Below are 19,896 nucleotides of genomic sequence, written 5' to 3'. Positions count from 1 at the left end.
GGGAGCCAAATATATACAATGTGACTGAGACTCTCATTGCTGAGGCTTGTACATGTGGAAGAGTTGAGACTTGAGACGACTCCGATAGGAAACTATCGGATGCCCAGAGCTACTTTTTTGAACATACGAAAATGTTTATTTTCGTAAATACGACCTCCCAAATATCTAGTTTCAAGTAAGCATCTCATTGATATACTTTGCAGACCTATTGTTTGTTTAAAAGGTTGACTAGGGTTAGCATGCTCTTTAACTAAATAGATCTGACAACAAGAGATGGCCGCCAAACCTCTTTAAGATTGGTACATGCGTTATCACGTCGATAGGAGATATGCTCCCGGCAATAATGCACAATCTGCATTCAACGTAAACTAAAATTTAGCATGGTTCACAATCAAAGAACTGATTCAAGATAAAGCAATAACCAGGACAAACTCTACTTCGTGTGTCGGAAATAAAAGTGTGGATGGTATGTCATACTCTGTGATGGTACCAAATATATTTTTTATTATAGTTTAAAAAGAAAAAAAAATGATAAATCTCAGTCAATCTCATGGACTCAATCCCTGGGGGTGGTCGGTCCGGTCCCACGGAAGTTTCCCACCGACCACTAGGGTAAATCGGGAAACGCATACGGCGGCCAATCCAGATGTCCAGCATCCTTTGATTGCGTTCCCCATTTGGAGGAAAATTTCTGTTCAAAGGTGAAGTTGACATAGTTGATTGATTTTAATAAAAGAGAAATTCGTCATCTTAACGATTTCGCACAATTAATCTCATAATCATCTGTGAAGAGGTAAATTGAAAAATTATAATTGACCACTACAGGGGAGGACGTTGCCTCAGTTACGTTGAGATTCAACTCTTATCTACTTCAACAAGTATGTCCTACAATAACCAACTCAACTATGTCCTAAGGGCAAGATAGTTGATTGACAATCAACAATGTTATATGGCTCTGGAGTGTTTGAACTAAATTGATACATAACAATTGTATGTCAATAAATGGAGTATGTTTCAAGCTTTTGGCCTTTATTTTACATTGTATCAAACACTGAAAAATAAAGATGAACAATCTAGAAAATCATTCTGAACTCTGACTACTAAATTCGACAACAAGCTCGTGCAATGTGCCTTCTACTTGTAGCCTAATGATTCGTAAATCCAACCATAGATGAGAGTATAGTCTCCACCAAAAAAGGATTCAATCGCCTTGAGCTCTTTCTTTTCTTGCAGGTAATTTGATAGTTCAAGCAAACAAGATCAGCAGCTGCCGAAACATGTATCACTGACTTTCTAGATTGGAATTGAAAACTGAATCATGCTTGGACGAATTATGTATGAGCTTTCATTTGCCTGAAGAAGTAGCTCGAATTCGATCTTTCTTTCGAGCAAACCATCCATCGGTTGGAGAAGATGTCTTCCCTTGTGTGGCTTGTTGCCTGAACATCTCTGCGTGGAGAGGGGCCAAGAGGGGTGTGCATTTAGTTTACGATGTCAAATTAGTTAAAATCTCATATTTGAGATTTTATAAAGTACCTCTTTCCCTAGCAAGTTCTTGATCCAGCTCTTCTTTCCACTTTTTCTGCCTTTCTGAAAAACTGCAGGACATGCATATACATTTTAGAAATTAATAAGGAGGAAGAAAAGAGTTGGATCTATTCTTTGACAACGAACCTCGGGCACATTGATTCTTGTTTAGCATCTTGAAAAAGTCCTTCCCATTCATTTAGTTGGGGTGAAATCTCTCTCAGAACTCGATCATCCTCTTCATCACTCCTTGATTCTCGCCGGCTGCAATTTCCAGGACTGACCCTATTTGCCATGTCAGCAGGCACAGGAGCTGTCCTAATTGTTACCTTGTTGGGTGACATCTTGATCTTAGGCGGTAAGATTTGAATTTTAGTTATGTTTTCCTCACATTTATTCTTGGGACAAGGTCTATTTTTGTTGTTCAGACTATTGTAGAACTCCTCGTAGAGTGGCGTCTGCAGCTTCTTCAGATCAAGGGCCTGTTATTACAAAATATAAGCTTTTAGTTACCGACCTCGAATTCAATTCAAGCTGTTTCCAAAAGATGGTTAAAAGAATGCAAGAGGAATAGGAAGCTCAGAGCCTACCTTCTCATCTAGAAAGGCTCTAATTTTTGATTCAGTAGCTTCTTCTTCATCATCATCTGCCACTGGCTCGGAGAATGTGAAATTGTGTTCCTCTCCTATTGTGCGTGAACCATCATCAATATGAGATTTATGAGAGTCAACCAAATTTTCTCTACTTGGTTCCGGTGCCATGTCAAACTTGTGTCGAGGCCATTCATCAAGGGGCTCACACATTGGGTTGAAACTCTAGAGAAATCAAGAATTCAAGGTTATCAATCAATGCCAAACCATTAGGTCCTACTTATATGCAAGCAATTGAAAACAATTCTAACATGACCCTTGATGCAACTTACTGATCCAACATTTGGAAAATCATATGTGTCATCCAGCCGGCACATAGAGCTATTGTTACTTAATTCCCATATAGGCCTGACATTAGCAAAGTTTCCAGAATTACTTTCGTTGTTGTCTGCTCTGCCATCGTCACTATTGCTGCACAACGACCTCTCCAAAGTAAATGTTGAGATCAAGAGATAAAACCTATGAGATATCACTAAATTTCAAAGCTTACATGATTTTTGTGTACGACTTGGATGAAAGGGCTACGTCTTTAGAAGGTTCCTGGAAGAGAAAAATGTCAGACAAGAAAGAAACAATACAAGGAAATGAACTAAAAATTGTTTTGCTGCCTATCAATTGAACTAACCACAACTTCTAAGTGGTGTGTTGGATGTAGATCTTGGAATTCATTGGTAACAAATGGATGCTGCATAGCAATCCAATAACAATGAGAGATGGAGTGATAAAAACTTTTGTTCTAGCATTTAATTAGAGATTATTCATGAAAAAATCAAGATAGCGAACAACACATGGTGCTTGGATGTACCTGGAGCAAATCAGAGGCAGTAGATCTTAAATTTGGTTCCCTGCCAATAAAATGTTAGCCCAAGAAGTTTGACAAGGGCAGAAGAAAATGAAACAATGTAAGGAAGTTTTTGCTAAAATACAAAGTAGCTAGGATTCCTGTGAAGAAGTCCTTATCATTAACAAGTAAATATTTGCTCAAAATGATTATTGATAAGAGATCCAGTGTAGAAAATAAATGGTTGTCAAATTACATACACATTCAATTTATTCAAACATTTCTAATGCCCTTTTTCTGTTAAAGAAATACCCAATATAGTAAATTTTTTGCACGTAAATAGGTAATTACCAGGAGAATGAAAGTTGTTGTCTTGAATAACAGCCCAAATTGGCAATCGAATTACTAGGCAAATTTACAATTCAGAAGAAATTAACTTTATTTGTGAAATATCCAACATGCAACAGCAGTTCATCTCTATATGCAAACATGCATCTAAAGGCATCCACCAAAAAGATAATCATGAATCAAAAAAGTTAAACTGTGAATAAAAAACATACTTCTGTAAGCATTTCAAGAGAAAATCTTTTGAATCTGAAGAAAGATGTTCAGGTATAGGAGGATGAGATTTTGTTGTCCCAATGTGAAAAAGAGCAGCAACCTTGATCATATGCCAACAGCGAACAGTGAGCAGCAGAAGAAATATAATTGATTGTTATGTGATACTAAAATTCAGACAGAAAAGGATAAAAGCTTACCTCCTGATATTGCTGACTCCAAGGAGGCTTGCCTGTAGCCATCTCTATAATGGTGCAACCAACACTCCATATATCAGCTGAACTGAGGCAGTTAACTATCTTTCAGAAATTGTCAAACCATTGTACCAAATAAAATATAATCACAAGGTAAAAGGCAACAAATCAATAATCTCATATTTGACTAACTAGCTAAGGGACCAACAAGAAGAATGCAAATTTGCAATCGCTATATCTCAATAAACAGAATGTACATATCAAAAACTGCAGGACGGTCCATAAACTAAACCCCATGATTTTCTTTCACTATTGCTTGGTGAATAAACTATCAGAAATTAAAGTTGTTGCATTTTTCATTATGTGATTGGTGACTCCTTTTTCTGCTATATTTCAAGGGTTAATTAATTTCAAATGGGTTAATTATGATTTATGGGATTATTTGGGGGTAAATTGGTGTAATTGAGGGGTATATGACTGAAGTGGAATGCTAAAAGGTTGTTTTAGGGCTTTTGGATTAGATTGGGGGATCAATTGTGGTTATGTGGACCAATTGTGGTTATGCTAAAAGAAGAATGATTTCAGGTTGCAATGGGCTTGAAGTGGCATTGAATCAAACACAATTTGGTTAGGACAAGACTGAACTGATCTTGAACCAGTCTGATTAAGACTGGATCAAGTTAAGTAGGGGTTCTTTTTTAGGGTATTAAAAACCCCTCTTCCCCTCTCCTTTCTTGCGACTGCACGAAGCTCCCTCCCCTCACAATTACTCATCTAACACCAACCTGAAGCCCATTTCTCTTGATCTCACTATGAGCCCTCCTTGATCCATTTGTCAAAAAGTTCATAAGCAAGGTTGCTGCTGTCTCACACACTCAACACCTAGGTATGTCATCCACCATCTAGCTCCCACGTGCCACCAACCTCCAACACCACCGGCTATGCAATCGAAGTCAATGTGACAACTTGTAATGGTGCTATAACCAAGTTTCACCTAATCTGACAAGTTCAAGTTCTTACCATGAGATTCAAATGCTTATTCAATAAAGGATGTTCTCAAATATGGATATATGAAACAACACTAAGTATCATATTGGGTTCAGTTATCCAAGTTGGGTTAGAAAATTCAATATTTCCCTCCATTTCACTAATTGTTGAGTGCTACCATGAATATCTTGTTTTGCAACAAAACATAGGTCGCCTCATGGCATGTGCTTGTTAAACATATTTGACATAATGATAGACCTTATTTCTGCGCATAAATGTGAATCTTTCATGATTCAACCTTCAGTAATATAGCAACATGATGATGTTACTATATATTATCACTTTGACTATTATTGTAACAGCATTATTGTTTGTTTCCTCCTAAACTGCATGAATATATTCAAAGAATTATTTATGATAAATAAAAACAAAGTAAAAGATAACAAGTTTCATAGGCTAAAAAAAAAATGGAAAGTAATCATGATAATCTCATTCACACAGAGAAGATAAGGTGGTCATGCATGCATTTTTATCCCCATGTAATTATTCTAATGAACTAAACATGCATGTGATGCTTCACAGGAAATGAAAAGTTCGAACTTACAAGCTATGTCCAGTTTGAAGAATTACTTCTGGCGCCATCCAGTATGGAGTTCCCTTCATTGACTTGGCTGCATTCATAGTAGCCTGAGAAATTGTGCCAATAAATTAGAGAGTTCCATATGCATGAACATATTTCTTTAGCACAGACCAATTGTTCAAATAATTCTCATAAAGCAATGATTTAGCTGCACTCATAGAAACCAAACAAAATCACATTGATAACTCATAAGAAGTTTCAAACCCTATGAGCATGGAATAACCTAGCAAACAGCTTAATGGAGAACCAACCACAAATAGTTGGGATAAACATGGCTTGATAATGGTGTGATCAACTTGGAAGAGTTTCTCTCACATGAGAAAATTTTCTCTAGCATTTGACGTTTTATTCCAATAAGAATGTTAAAACACTGAATTGGCTGCTTCATACCATTTGACAAGATCATGGTAATAAGTTAAGAGAGTTCTTTCATGCATAAACAAATTTCGCTAGCACAAACCAATTCTTAAAATAGAAATGTTCGTCTTGCTACACCATTGATTTTGTATGTCCCTTATAAGTTAATGTTCAAAGGAAGATAAAAAAAAACAAAGGAAAGAAAAACACTCAAAAGTTTAAGCGCTACCAGCACTATAAAATTTAGAAACAATGAACTAAAGAAGATATAGATAAACTTAAAATGGAGGAGCCCAATTGATTAACTAAGATTATTGGATTAACAAATACCTTCTCAATCTAGCTATCTTAAGAGAAAAGGGAAAATAAAAATTTTATGGAGGTTTACCTAGAGGACTACAATATGCAGGCAAGACAAGACCACTAGAGCAAAACTAAGATGAAACAGACCACTAATTTAGTCAAGTGAAAGTACAAATAAACATAGCATTGTTGGCAGGGTGATAAGTCTGTGGAAGCATTTATGGAAAAGTTTACATATCTTTCTCTCGTACCAGCTTTGCAACTTGTTTAGATGCCCCAAAATCTGCCAGCTTGATGCAACCCTTGTTATCCACAAGAATGTTAGCCCCCTGAATTCAAAAAAAAAAAAAAAATCAAGTGAGCAAGGGAAGAGATAATGAGACATCAAACCAGAAATTGCAAAGGAAATACCTCAGCCTCAATCTGACCAAGGAAATCAAATATCATACCTTTATGTCCCTGTGCATGATTCCATTTCGATGAAGATACTCAAGCCCCTGCAATAATTGCTTGGTATACATCCTTATAACCTGTCCCAGGGGAAAGATAACTTTAGCAAGATTTGGTATTTTACTATCCAGTAATCATAATAGTGAAGGCAGCCACATACAGCCTCCGGAAAAGATCCAAACTTCCCGAGTAAAGATGAAATGGATCCACCTGGGACAAACTCTAGAAAAATATTTAAAGTGTCATCCTCTCTGGTTGTTCCCAAATATCGCTGTCATTTTAGAATCAAAAAGGGTGTTTTTAGTTAACAAATTAAGAACAACAATCTCACAAAGTTGAGCAGTACACGGCACACGATAGAAGCACTCACTACGATATTTGGATGGGAAAGGTTCTTTAGAAGCTTTACTTCTTCCTCAAGTTCCCTTATATGAGCCTACCAATAGGTTCATAACCAAACACAAATCAAGGAAATATAGACCAAAATTCTCTCTCATATTCATGACGGAGATAGAATATAACAGGAAAAAAGGCATTGTCATTGATAGTACACATGGAGAAGGGATTCCAACCTGCGCTTTTTCCTTGGAAGCACCGTTCTTCCCAATCAAAACCTGCAAATAAAAAGGTCCACTGTCAGGAAAAATGACCAGAGGAATTCAAAGAGAAATCCAAGCGCAGAAGATACACGAGAAAATAAACTTCACCTGCTTCACGGCAAGCAACTCTCCGGAATCGAGATTCATACCCATATAGACGTGACCGAAAGCGCCGCAGCCAATGAGTTCTCCCTTTCTCCACCGGATCGAGGCTGCGTTATCCTTCTCCTCAGGGGAAGGAGGCGGAGGGAGTTTGGGGGCAAACCCCCCGAACCCTAGCCCCAGTCCAATCCTCGACTTCCTGAGGCAAGATCCAATCTTTTCCGCAATTCCGCCAACTCCTCCTGCGGCGTTTCCATCAGGATTAGGGCGGAACACGAGCGATCGGCGAACAGATCCGAAGACGTCATGCATCGTCGTCTTCTGCCCCGCGTCACTCCACCTGGATACTTCCGACTGTGAATCTCAGGGGCGTGGTCCGGATCGCATCTGAGCACGGAACGCGGATCGAAGAGGACAATTTTCTCGCAATGGAGGACCTGGAAGTGAGCAAGAGAGCATAGAGAGATGGAAAACCGACGAGATCGTCGAGTTGGTCAGAGAGGCAATGGAGGAGTCCAGGGACGATGCGGTGGCTTCCGCTCTTCTGCACTCTTTTTGCCCTTTTCAAAAGCTTCGAGCCTCAATGTACCAAATTACCCCCACAGAGCCGTTACGTTAGATGATCGATTTTGTTTTTTTTTTCAAAAAAAAAAAAAAAGGGGGAAATTTCCACTTTACTCCGTATCCCATCTTCTTTTTCTAAATGGCCCTCATAGTTTCGCAAATATGAAATGCTTAATTAATTAATGGTTACCATTAAAAGGAGATGTCTTTATTTTTAATCTAGAAATTAAAATTGAGATGGACTTAAATGTCAAATTTGATAACTTTTGAGGATTAAAAAATAAGTATTTATGTCTGCGCAATGTGATACACCTCTTCTAGTAACAAGTTCATAGTGGTTAGTTATGATGCAGTAAAGTTGCAGAAAAGTTCATGGTGGTTAATGCATGACAAACTTATTGAAATAGATAAAAGTTGAATTTCGATAAAACTGAGGTAATGTCTTTTCCGTAGTAGTAACTGTAGTTTCTCAATTTACCTTTCCTCACAAATGATAATGGAACCGACCGTACGGGACTACTAGATGACGAATTTCATCTTTTGCTCAAGTTTATAGTAATCAGTTTGGAGATCCACTAGATGACGCTAAAGATATCCTTTTGGAACATGTTATGGTTGTAGAAGACGATGTCCAACGAGAACAAGATGATGGTGGTGCTCACTAGGTGCATCCCGTAGTGCCGAAACTTTGCTGAGAAGAGTCCGAAGGTGTTCGACGACTTCAACATGTCCGCCTACCACTTGCTTCGCGTTCTTAGTCACTAAGCTATGTATCGCATTGTCTCCGGCACTACGGGAGACATGAGTCAACCGAGTAAGGAGGCGCCTCGAAGTAGTTCTTGAAGACTTGGATATGATGACGATGACCATGCCACCGATGATGACGCCTTAAAAGTAGTAGGTTGATCCCTTTCGTCATGAATTAACCCGTTTAACAGTTCTAATGAGAAGTGATATACCACTACGTCTTCGCCACATACAGAGGGTTCGTTCAAGACTTGGAGCTGCTGCGGCCCGTCCACTGCTTGGATTTGGATTGGGCTACATAGTCCAGGACAGCCCAAGCATAGATGGTCTGTAGATGAAGCCTCAAACAAAAACAAAAAACAAGTAAGTTGTGTTTGAAAAAACTGTACAGTAAGAAACATCCCCTGCAATGCGTCTCGTTTTACCATGTCCATGTAAATTGTACAGTCCACTGTGAAGTCAGCAGCTAGCACAGAGCAAAGCCAGCACTGAAAAATGGTCCCAACCTGCCATGCCCCTTAATGCCACACTAACCCCCAGGACCCATCTCAGATTCTCTTCATTAATTACCAACTCACCAGAACACACACAAACTCCCCAAAAAAACAAAACAAAAAAACAAAAACAAAACACTTTGACTACCCCACGTGCATTTTGATTTTGCTTCCCAAGTTCCTGAATTGTTTCATGTTTCAATAACTTTACTGTTATACTTCAAAAATCAATTTGATACTGTTCTGGTTGAATACCGCGGATGGTCAAATAATCAGTCAATGAACTAGCCGGCGCGGACAATCTCTGGACTAGATGCGGACAGTCTCTAGGTCAAACCAAAGAGCAAAATCAGAGTCGAACCTGAAACACACTTGAAAGGAGAGGTTAAATTGGTGTTGGAGAGTCCCGGTAAGCCATTGTGATGCTCAAGTCAGGGTTCAGGTGAAGAGGATGAAAATGAGAACGAAAGCAAGTAGTAGGGGTCGCTGAGTTTCAAGGATCGAACCTCAAATATGGTGATGAGTAGGTCCTTTTTATAACCTGATTTGAGTTTTTCCACGTATGGCCAGGTGACCTCCTTCCTTCTACCTGTAGTTGCCTACCAAGGAAGGAAATTCTTTCTGCTTCCTCCTTCTATTTTGGTTGTATGTGCAGAAAAGGAGGCATCTGAGGGGACCAGGCTTGATAATCTGGTACATCCTCTGTCCGGAGCAACAGAAAGAAGGGTATACGCGGGAACAGGATCTGCAGTCTCTGCGGATACCTTCTTCCATGAGTGATAACGTGTCGTGTTAACTTTCCCAGGATAGTAAGGGCCCACGATGAAGTAGGACGAGGTGGAGTGGCTAAAAACAAATACAAAAGATGTCCGAGTAGGGATGAGTTGAGACATGATCTGCTGAGATGGAGTTGGCTGAGATAGGTGCGGCTGAGATGAGGGCCGAGACCAATAGAGCTGAGGTGAGTATGGCCGAGACAAGTGCGGTTGAGATGAAGGCCGAGACTAGTAGAGCCGAAGTGCATATAGCCGAGACAAGCATGGTCGAGACAGGTGTGGCCGAGACAGATGTAGCCGAGATAAAGGTCGAGACTAGTAGAGCCGAGATGCAAGTATGCCGAGACAATACACGATACAGTGTGGGCGAGACAAGTATGGCCGAGATGAAGGCCGAGACTAGTAGAGCCGAGGTGCATGTAGTCGAGATAAGTATGGCCGAAACAGGTGTGGCTGAGACAAGTATGATCGAGACAGGTGTGGCCAAGATGAAGGCCAAGACCAGTAAAGTCGAGGTGAGTATGGTCGAGACAAGTGCGACCGAGATGAAGGCCGAGACTAGTAGAGTCGAGGTGCATGTAATCGAGAAAAGTATGACCGAGATCGATACGAGATCGTCATCCAGTTTGAATGGGCTTGGTGAAGTGGGCCGAAGCGGGGCCCAGGCGACATTTCTAGTATGGATTGAACTCGAGGCGCCAGTTACTCTCTATGTTGACTGGGGTTGCCACCTTAACTTGACTTTGACCGCGGTCTTATTCTTGACTCTCCTTTCGACGACTGCCACGCCATCTATATCGCTTGCATCAGATACCAACAAGTTATTCCATGTTCTGAAAAGGAGGTAATGGATGACAAAGAGATGCTTATGCTAAAGAGTGGATTTAGTGAGGGATTAGGCTGTGAGTTCTAACCCTATCCACAATATATTAAAACCACCAACTCCACTCAAAAGAATCAAGTGTCGGAGATTATTCTTTGTTCCATTATGAAAAAGAAGAGAAGAGAGGGTGGAAGTTTTGTTACCATGGAGGGAATGGTGGAGCTGAAAACAAGTGAAGTGAAGATTGTTATTGTTGTTGTTGTTCCATTGTTTGGAGCAGCAGTGTTTTTGGGGAGTCTGCAGTGAAATGATCAGGCAATTTATGAAGGAAGAAGAGGAAAGAAAGAAAAAGGGAAGGGGGACATGATGAGGCAGAAACAGCAAGCCTTGGACGGTGAGCTTGGCGTTTTGGACTGTTTTAACTGTTGCTAATTCGCATCATCATTTATGACCTCGTACCTTTCACCATCTCCACTATTTCCTCTGGCTCTCTTTTTTATAAAATAAATTTTTATAGTTCAATTCTTTTTATTTCTCCATTGAAAAGTAAAATTTGTCATCTGAACCGTTTACGCGATTGATCATATAACTATCTATAAAAAAAGTAAATTAAAAAATTATAATTAATTATGAAAATATTGTTCTTGTCCACTTCAGTAAATCTATTCTGTCATAATCAATTCAATTATGTCTCGGAGTCCAATTCTTTCTATTAATTTTGAAAATGATTGTTCGATTACACTCAAAATTTTATCCCCACTAAAATAAATTTATAAAATACAAAATAATTTGATGTTCACAATCCAACTTTCTAAAAGAAAAATGATAGACTACATGAAAATGTACCATGAAAATATAATATGACACCTTCATTCAATGTAATGTATCATATTGTATTTTCATGCTGCAATTTTCATAGAATTTATCATTAGTCTTTTTAAAATTAATCATATTTAATAAATATCTTTATTAGACATTTATCTTACATATATATTATTTGTTTATTTTTAATATTATTATAGCAGTTATAACTGAAATTTTTCTATAATTACTATATGTAATATCTGATATTTTATAATATTATAGTAGTTACTTAGTAGTTTTTTAATTATTTTAAAATATTTTTTTTATAAAATCTAAATAAGTTTTAATAAGTTGATAAAAAATATTTTAATATAATAATATTTAAAATTTTAGAATTTAATTATAATTATATAAATTTTATTTTAAGCAAATTAAATTTTAAAATACGTCGGTAATTACAGAATATCTTATATACTCTGTAACAGTTACTTACAATAATTTTGAAATAAAAGATATTTTAAAAAAAATCTTTTTTTATAATTGAGAGAGAGAGAGAAGGAAAGGACTGAAACAGAGTACATTTGATGAATGAGAAGGAAATGACTGAAACAGAGCAGCCGATTTTGTTGACCACAGCCGAAGATGAAAGATACAGTAATAAATACCTTTTTTCTTTTTTTATTTTCATTTTATTAATTTTTCCAATCATCAAAAAATATAAAATTTTTATAAAAAATGGAGATGATACAGTATGATAAATAAAAAATATTAAAAAGAAAAATAATATTATATTTATTTTTAAAAATAATATAGATATGTATTTAATATTTAAATATTTGAAGAATGATGTCTTCGTGTGCTTGGATGAAGTGAAAGGAAACTCTCTCAGGATATAACTAAGTTGGTTACAATGGAATAGATTTATAAAACAGGTCAAGGATATGAATCTTGATGAAGCCGAGTAATATTCTTCTCTGTCGTGATCAATTGAAGTTTCTTGATTTACCTTCTTATAGATGATCGTGAGATCGATCGTGTGGGACCGCTGGAGTGTCAAGTGTGAATGGTCATGAAATCAATCATGTGGGATCAATGATCATAAAATCGATCGTATAAAATCGCTGAAGTGTCGGATTCCGCCTTTGCAGAAAAAGCGAAGGGAAGCTGTGATGAACAAGGAATGAGGAGAATTAGATGCGTCTTCCTCTTCGAGCGTTCCATCACTAGCGATTGTTCTTTCCGTGCGCCCCCTTCTTTTCCTCGCTTTCCTTTTGTTTACTTGGCAAGAAAAGAGAGGAGGGTAAATATAATAATTTAAATGACTGTATTACCCCTGGGCGTCAATTTTTTATCTCATGAGATTTCTTGCGGTTTTGTGGTGGATTGTACGTATCTTGAGGATTATATCGGGCGTTATGTGAAGATATAACTGGTCAATTGTCGGAGGGCAATTCCGGTAATTGTGGTAGATATGAGGGGTAGTTAGGGGACACGGAGTTTATTTCAGTTTTTTTATTTGAAAAAAAACAATTTAATAATATAGAATGAAATAAAATAAAATAATAAATAATAAGGGGGTTGGCTTGTCGGAGAGCTTTCTCTCACTTCGCTCTTCGCTTCACTCCCTGAGCGAGGCATCTCTTCTCCTCGCCCTCCTCCACTTTTGTTGCTTCTCTCTTGCTCTCACTCTTCGCGGAATCTCTTTCCCTCTTTGTCTCTCTCTTGGTGGTGGTGGTGGTGGCGGCGGCGGCGGCGACAGGAGGAGGAGGAGGAGGAGGAAGAGGAAGGTGGGGGTGGAATGGAGAACATAAGCCACCCTCCAATGGAGCAACTCCAGGACTTGGAGTACTGTATCGACTCCAATCCGCCTTGGGGTAAGAGATCTTTTGAAAATGTTGCCCTCTCAATATGTCCTGCTTCAAGGTCGCATTTTTCTCGAAGATAAAGGCATTTGCTTTTCCTTTTTCTTCTTTTGGATGCTACTTCTTAAATGTTGTCTTGGTCTTTCTGAAACGAAGGAAATGAGGCTGCTTTACTGTTGTTTTGTGTTACGAAATGAGATTTCCCCCCTTCTTGTTACTTTCCGTCCTGGCGCTTGCGATATGGAGAATGGATCGTAGGGACGAATGCTTTGTTATTTTCCTGTTCATGGTCCTACAATAGAGGGGATAGAAAGGTGTTAACTTGATGACGATTTGAATTTGAATAATTCCATCCCTAAACCGTAAAGATGTGATTTTTATTTTTATTTTTATCGTCTTGTGTGATCTTTGGTCGGTTGCCTGCCTGATGCCCGATATTTTTGTCTTTTCTCAGTGTCGGTCTCTCAAGTGGCACCTTTGTTGGTGATAAGATTGCGCACTAGTTCCGCTCTTATTTGGCCCAGAGTTAAAACTTAAGCAAATCTCAAAATTTTTAATTCCCGCTTCTTTCTTGGCCTCACATGGCAAAAGAACAAGCTTGTCCTTTTTGGGATGTGCTTACGGCTATAGATTTGATTCCATCAACTATGTTCTTTGTAACCAGGCATTAGAAAATGAACAGTCGCAGTTTAACAAGTTTTGCCTATTTAGGAGCAAATATTTTAGTGTTTAACTTGATCTATTTTGCTTCGTTACTGAGAATTATATGATCCATTCATACAGATTTTATCCAAGAAACTTAGCCATTGCAGAATCATTTTTGAAGCATTAGCAAAGATATTCTCAACAGATTCTATTTAACTATATGGAACTTTTCTTTTTCATGTTTTACTGTCTTTGTTCCTAAATCCTGCTACTGGGAACTGATTGGCAATAACTCTGCTTATGGAACCACTGAATCACAGTCTATCAGCTTTATAATAGTAGCTGTTTTTGAGATCTTTGAGTATTTTCTTTACGAATGATTGACTCATTTGACCCATTTTCTCAATGTTTAATTTTTACCCTTCTGTCTTCAAGAGTGAACTGCAATTCTAGGACTGTTAACTGTGGACAATGGGAATGTATATGTTGTCTCGCGATGCCGTAAAACCAAAATCTCAATCCTTCTAAATTTCATTATTGTCGCTACAATATGCCATCTGTTTAATTCTGAGACGCTAAATCTCTCTTCTTCTGTCTCCAGTTGGATCATCATAACAATTCACCAATCTGCACATTATCATATTTCCTCTGAGAATTTATGTTTTTAGACATGAGTGAGAAGTTATCATAAAGTGATCATTATGTTGTCTTTTTTGATAGGATATTGGGTTGGTATTTGTAAAGATCACCAATTGAGAAAATTTTGACTAGGAAGATAATATGATTGTAGGAAGGTTAGAATAAACTAGCAATTGATGGAATTTGCTTATTTCCAAGAATTTTTTTTTACAGACAGTTATGGCGATAAATGGTTCAATTTATGCTTTATTACATAAGTTACTCCTTCAGTTTTAAAACACTAGGGTATATCTAATTTGTAGATTATCAGCAGATTCTTGCTCTAGCCTGGAGACTGAAGATGCTGTCACTGTCGACAATCTTGTAAAAATTTTGTGCAAACACCTAATCCCATTTTTGTTGGAGCAACAACATTAAAAATAGTAGATGTTCTTCACATGTTTTCATGATTTCATGGGGATTCACACAAATAGAATTCAAGCCTCAACTTAAATTTTACTGATATTGGATATTTCTTTGATTATTGTCATGGTAGGGTGGCTGGCAACCATGCATAATGCATCAAAGAATAATAACAATACTAAGTATAAATGCTCCTAAAAAAACCTTAATCTGCTGATTTGCACGACTACAATCATGTCTCTGTGCATTAATATTTCTTCAATTGCGTGTGAGTGGCTACTGTTTCACACCTAGATTTGGCCTATTCTCTCTTTCTAAACTTTTACGCCAGCTGGTATTTTAGTTGGTTGTGGTGTTTCTTGTTCCTTTTACCAGCCATTCCTTACTCTATTCTCTGGTTTCTCTTGGGTGTTTAAGGTCAGGCAAAGTTTGTTATTCTGTCACACGTATGACAGACTCAGTATTCTTATTGTTCTCAAGTTTTGAAGAGAATACAAGGATGTTTCTTTGATGATCTCAGCATTGCATGTGCTGTGGCTTATGATGACTGATCTGCTGCCAAGAGATCAAGGGACTTGCCGGCTCCAATGACAACCTAGGCTGGACCAGTCCTTTTTTTCCTTGTTCACGATTTCTTTATCTTCCAGTATTTTCTTGACGTTAGAGCTTGCTTCCTTTTTAAACATCCTTTGTTTTTCCTCGGAGTAAATATCAGAGTCTTAGTGATTTTCTCCTTGTAGAATTTTCCTCTTTTAACTCCTTTAGCAGTAGATTTCTCCATCACTTACTATATTCCTTCTAAAATTTAATTTTCACTTTATCTTCACAAATTTTAGAATCATACTATATTTTCAATCTGAGAAGAGTTGGGGTGTTAAGAATTTCAAAAACAAATTTGAAAGAATTAATTGACTTTGTTCACACACTGTCCATTTTGCAAACTAAATAAACCACATGATGGTAAATTGGAATTTTTTACATAAAAGGGGTGTGCATGGAAATCGAATGCCAATACTAGATGGTGTGCACACATAATTCACCCTATTTTATTTCTATAACATAGCAGGTTAGAGTCAAGTAGTGGAAACAGTTTTTTGCAATGCAAGGTAAGATTATGTATAATAGACCCAACCCTTCCCCGGGATTTATATTGGATTGATGCAGATGGGAATAATTATCTCAAACAAAGAAATTAGAACTCTTACACAGAGAAGAAAGCTCACAAGAATTTTATTAAAATTGAAAAATAGGCTTATATCTAGAATGAAAAAAATACTTATTCTTCTTATTCCATAATTTCTTGTTAGATAAATGACTAATATATAAAATAACTTATCCTAATAAAATATATATTCCCTACTTCTGTTTTGGCTACTTCAAAAACTTACAAATTTTAAAACCTTATGAAATTTAAACTTCTTCCTAATTCAAAACTTCCAATTTAAACTTTCTAATTAACTTAATTTAAATCAAATCATGATTTTTAATTTTGTTAGATAGTGTGTGTGCTAGAGGATATGCTTTAGATTGTAGTTTAATTTCACATGGGTATTAATGATTATTATATTCAAGTTCTATATATGGATGAAATTACTGTCTTTTTGATCGAATAATATTGCTCCATTTGTTTCTACTAGTCTCCTATTAAAAATTTGCCTCTTATCTGTACATATGTAATATCTACTGATTAATTTCTTTAGATTAATCACTAGGAATTTCCCAGCTTGTGCTCAAATACCATCAAGCAGACATGAAGTAATATTTAACCTTAAGTTTTCTTGCGAGTCATAAACATGAAGCCTATTGTTCATTGAAATTACCATGCTGTACTATCTTTGTTTGCACTATTGTTTACCACTACTTGTATTGTTCATATTTGCAATATAAATAGTAGTCACTGTAGTTTTCATGAGAATTACAGCAAAAATTTGGCATCTTTCACTTCCGTTATAACGTATATTCTTTATAGACGGCTTAACTTTCAATCTTTTCTGCAGTTGAGACCATTTTGTTGGCCTTCCAGAACTACATTCTAATGTTGGGCACCAGTGTGATGATTCCTTCATCGCTTGTTCCGCTAATGGGTGGGAATGATGTAAGTTAAAGTGGCTTCAGCTGATCAGTTCTTATTACCGTAATGGTTATGCAGATCCATTAATGCCTCTTTGCTGGCAATTTTCTCATTTGTTGTCTAACATAGGCTGAAAAGGTTCGAGTCATACAAACATTATTGTTTGTATCCGGCATCAACACGCTTTTGCAAGCATTGTTTGGGACACGTCTGCCTACTATTGTTGGTGGTTCTTTTGCATATGTGATACCGATCCTTTACATCATAAGGGACTCATCTTTGCAGAGAATCCCAGACCCACATGAGGTGAGTTCATTCTCTTTAAGCAGTCACTTTCTTCTTTGCCCTCTTTCACAAAAACCGTCCAACCAAATATGGTGTAATATTTGCAGAGGTTTTTGCAAACCATGCGAGCTATTCAAGGAGCACTAATCATTGCCTCCAGTTTGCAAATTATTCTTGGCTATAGTCAGGTTTGGGGGATTTTTTCAAGGTAATCTTTCTAAACTATCATCAAATAACAACATCCTTTTACAATTTTCAACACATAGTTAAATTAATTTGCCTCATCTGTACAGGTTTTTCAGTCCTCTAGGAATGGCACCCGTAATTGGTTTGGTTGGCTTGGGGCTTTTTGAACGAGGTTTCCCTGCTGTATGTCAGTTCTTTTGTGCTAATTCTTTTTAACACTTGAAAATCAAGATGGAAAAAACATGATACCTCGAACAATTTGTTTGTCTTTAGGTAGGAAATTGTGTGGAAATAGGCATACCGATGCTTTTGTTACTCATTGGACTATCGCAGGTAGTTCCTTTCGCGCAGACATTGAAGCTAGCTGTCTTTTTTGCTTTAGCTCTTCTGTTATAATGACACAATTTTATAATATGCAGTACTTAAAGCACTATCGGCCATTCAGGGACATTCCCATTTTTGAACGCTTTCCAGTTCTCATTTGTGTCTGTATCATTTGGATATACTCTCTCATTTTAACGGCGGGTGGTGCATATAACCATCGACCTCTTAAAACCCAACTCAGCTGCCGTACTGATAGGGCGAATCTGATATCATCAGCTCCTTGGTAAAGTTTTCTAATTGCACACTTCACATAGGTTCTAAATTTTAATCGATCGATTGATACTTCCAGGTTCAGGTTCCCATATCCTTTGCAATGGGGTGCACCAACTTTTGATGCTGGCCATTCTGTTGCTATGATGGCTGCTGTATTGGTTTCTCTTGTAGAGGTAGTGATCGAATGCATTATCGGTATTTATTTTTTTTACAGGTTTTAACTTTCTTTTGCCTAAAAATGTAGTCAACTGGTGCATATAAAGCAGCATCGAGGTTGGCGATTGCAACTCCTCCTCCTGCCTATGTATTGAGCCGAGGCATTGGTTGGCAGGTCTTTAATTAACTTTGCCTACTTCGATAGTTTGATGACCTTGTTTTTAACTTCGAGTACTAGATATGCAGCTTTATCCTGTATCTGCTCGTCTTTTAGCATTCAATCTTCACAACAGGGGATAGGTGTACTGCTGGACGGTTTGTTTGGAACAGGGACAGGCTCGACCGTTTCTGTGTAAGATTTTCCTTTTAACCATTAAAAAATCCATTGATACCGATCAAAAAACATGCCTTGGATACTATATATAGCTATTCAAAACATTTGCAAACATTATATATTCGTATATCATATATTCATGACCTTACATGGAGTGAAATTGCAGGGAGAATGTTGGGCTTCTCGGACTCACTAGAGTCGGTAGTCGTAGGGTCGTTCAGATATCAGCTGGATTCATGATATTCTTTTCCACCTTAGGTAGGAGTTCCTGTGCTCACTCGAGAATTAAAAACTATCTGTTGATATGATTGTCCATTGATTCAGGGAAATTTGGAGCTGTGTTTGCATCGATTCCATTTCCTATATTTGCAGCGATCTACTGTGTCCTTTTTGGCCTCGTCGGTATGACTTTGATTTCCGAGAACTTTTAGTTCATATCGTCCACAGTTCTAATTTGTTTTGGTATTTCTGTAGCTTCTGTTGGAATTTCTTTCCTTCAGTTCACGAATATGAACTCCATGAGAAACCTCATCATCACCGGTCTCTCACTTTTCCTCGGAATATCTGTTCCACAGTATTTCAATGATACCCTGGTTTCTTCTGGCCATGCACCTGTAAATACACACGCCGGATGGGTTAGTAATCTCTTGAAGCATTTTGAAATAACTAGAAAATTAGCAAGTTAAATTCTAAACGAACGAACAAACTGCTCTTGGCTCTCTACAATTTGCAAGTAAAATTCACATTTTGACTAGGCACCTAGAAACATTGCAAAAAGATAGTTTGTCAATTGCTCATAGCATTCTAGTTTAAATTTGTACAGAGAGTATTGTTATACTTTTCTTCGTATATATGAATTTCGATAAATCCTCATTCATCAACTTGCCGATGAGTATGTAAAAAAACCCTACATGATTGTCTTTCGAAGTATTCACAACTGATTAATTCAGCATTTGGAATGCAATTTTCATACTGTTAATGTTAGCAATGCATTTTTCATAGCCTCATTTTTTGCTTCATCCCCAAGCTTCTGGAGCCCGTAGGGACTATAACAAGCAATCGGTGATCATATCGTTTAACACCGACAGATAGTGTCATTCTTTGTTATGATTTCTGTCAAACGATTGTGCTAGTTCAATAGTTTTGGTTACTAAATGTTCATCATCTGCACCTGGAAACATTGCAAAAAGATAGTTTGTCGATTGCTTATAACATTCTAGTTTAAATTTATACAGATAGTATTGTTATACTTTTCTTTGTATATATGAATTTCGATAAATCCTCATTCATCAACTTGCCGATGAGTATGTAAAAAAACCCCCACATGATTGTCTTTTGAAGTATTCACAACTGATTAATTCAG

At 37.3% G+C, this 19,896-nt stretch overlaps 2 protein-coding genes across 2 annotated transcripts; one reads left to right on the top strand and one right to left on the bottom strand.

The window, feature by feature from the left end:
• Positions 1–1,123: 1,123 nt before the first annotated feature.
• LOC141835220 (mitogen-activated protein kinase kinase kinase NPK1-like) lies at positions 1,124–7,460 on the bottom strand. Its single transcript, XM_074722650.1, has 17 exons — positions 7,155–7,460; positions 7,020–7,061; positions 6,818–6,883; positions 6,608–6,718; positions 6,447–6,527; positions 6,249–6,326; positions 5,302–5,384; positions 3,717–3,798; positions 3,519–3,619; positions 2,983–3,022; positions 2,803–2,862; positions 2,668–2,717; positions 2,450–2,636; positions 2,118–2,342; positions 1,675–2,009; positions 1,537–1,598; positions 1,124–1,449 (listed from the first exon to the last, which is right to left on the bottom strand). Exons 1-17 carry the CDS (start codon positions 7,458–7,460, stop codon positions 1,346–1,348), a joined length of 2,013 nt encoding a protein of 670 aa, XP_074578751.1. The 3' UTR covers positions 1,124–1,345.
• Positions 7,461–13,157: 5,697 nt separating this feature from the next.
• On the top strand, positions 13,158–19,625 carry LOC141834520 (nucleobase-ascorbate transporter 1-like). The gene is made up of 14 exons (XM_074721841.1): positions 13,158–13,230; positions 16,902–16,999; positions 17,105–17,281; positions 17,368–17,468; positions 17,554–17,629; positions 17,720–17,779; positions 17,866–18,053; positions 18,120–18,216; positions 18,288–18,374; positions 18,493–18,551; positions 18,700–18,791; positions 18,858–18,935; positions 19,008–19,168; positions 19,536–19,625. Exons 1-14 carry the CDS (start codon positions 13,179–13,181, stop codon positions 19,623–19,625), a joined length of 1,416 nt encoding a protein of 471 aa, XP_074577942.1. The 5' UTR covers positions 13,158–13,178.
• The last annotated feature ends 271 nt before the right edge of the window (positions 19,626–19,896 follow it).

Source organism: Curcuma longa, chromosome 9, assembly GCF_044706935.1.
Source record: "Curcuma longa cultivar G26 ecotype Majalengka, Jawa Barat chromosome 9, ITB_CL_G26_1.1, whole genome shotgun sequence".
NCBI lineage: Eukaryota > Viridiplantae > Streptophyta > Magnoliopsida > Zingiberales > Zingiberaceae > Curcuma > Curcuma longa.
This window is presented reverse-complemented; position numbering and strand designations above follow the sequence as displayed.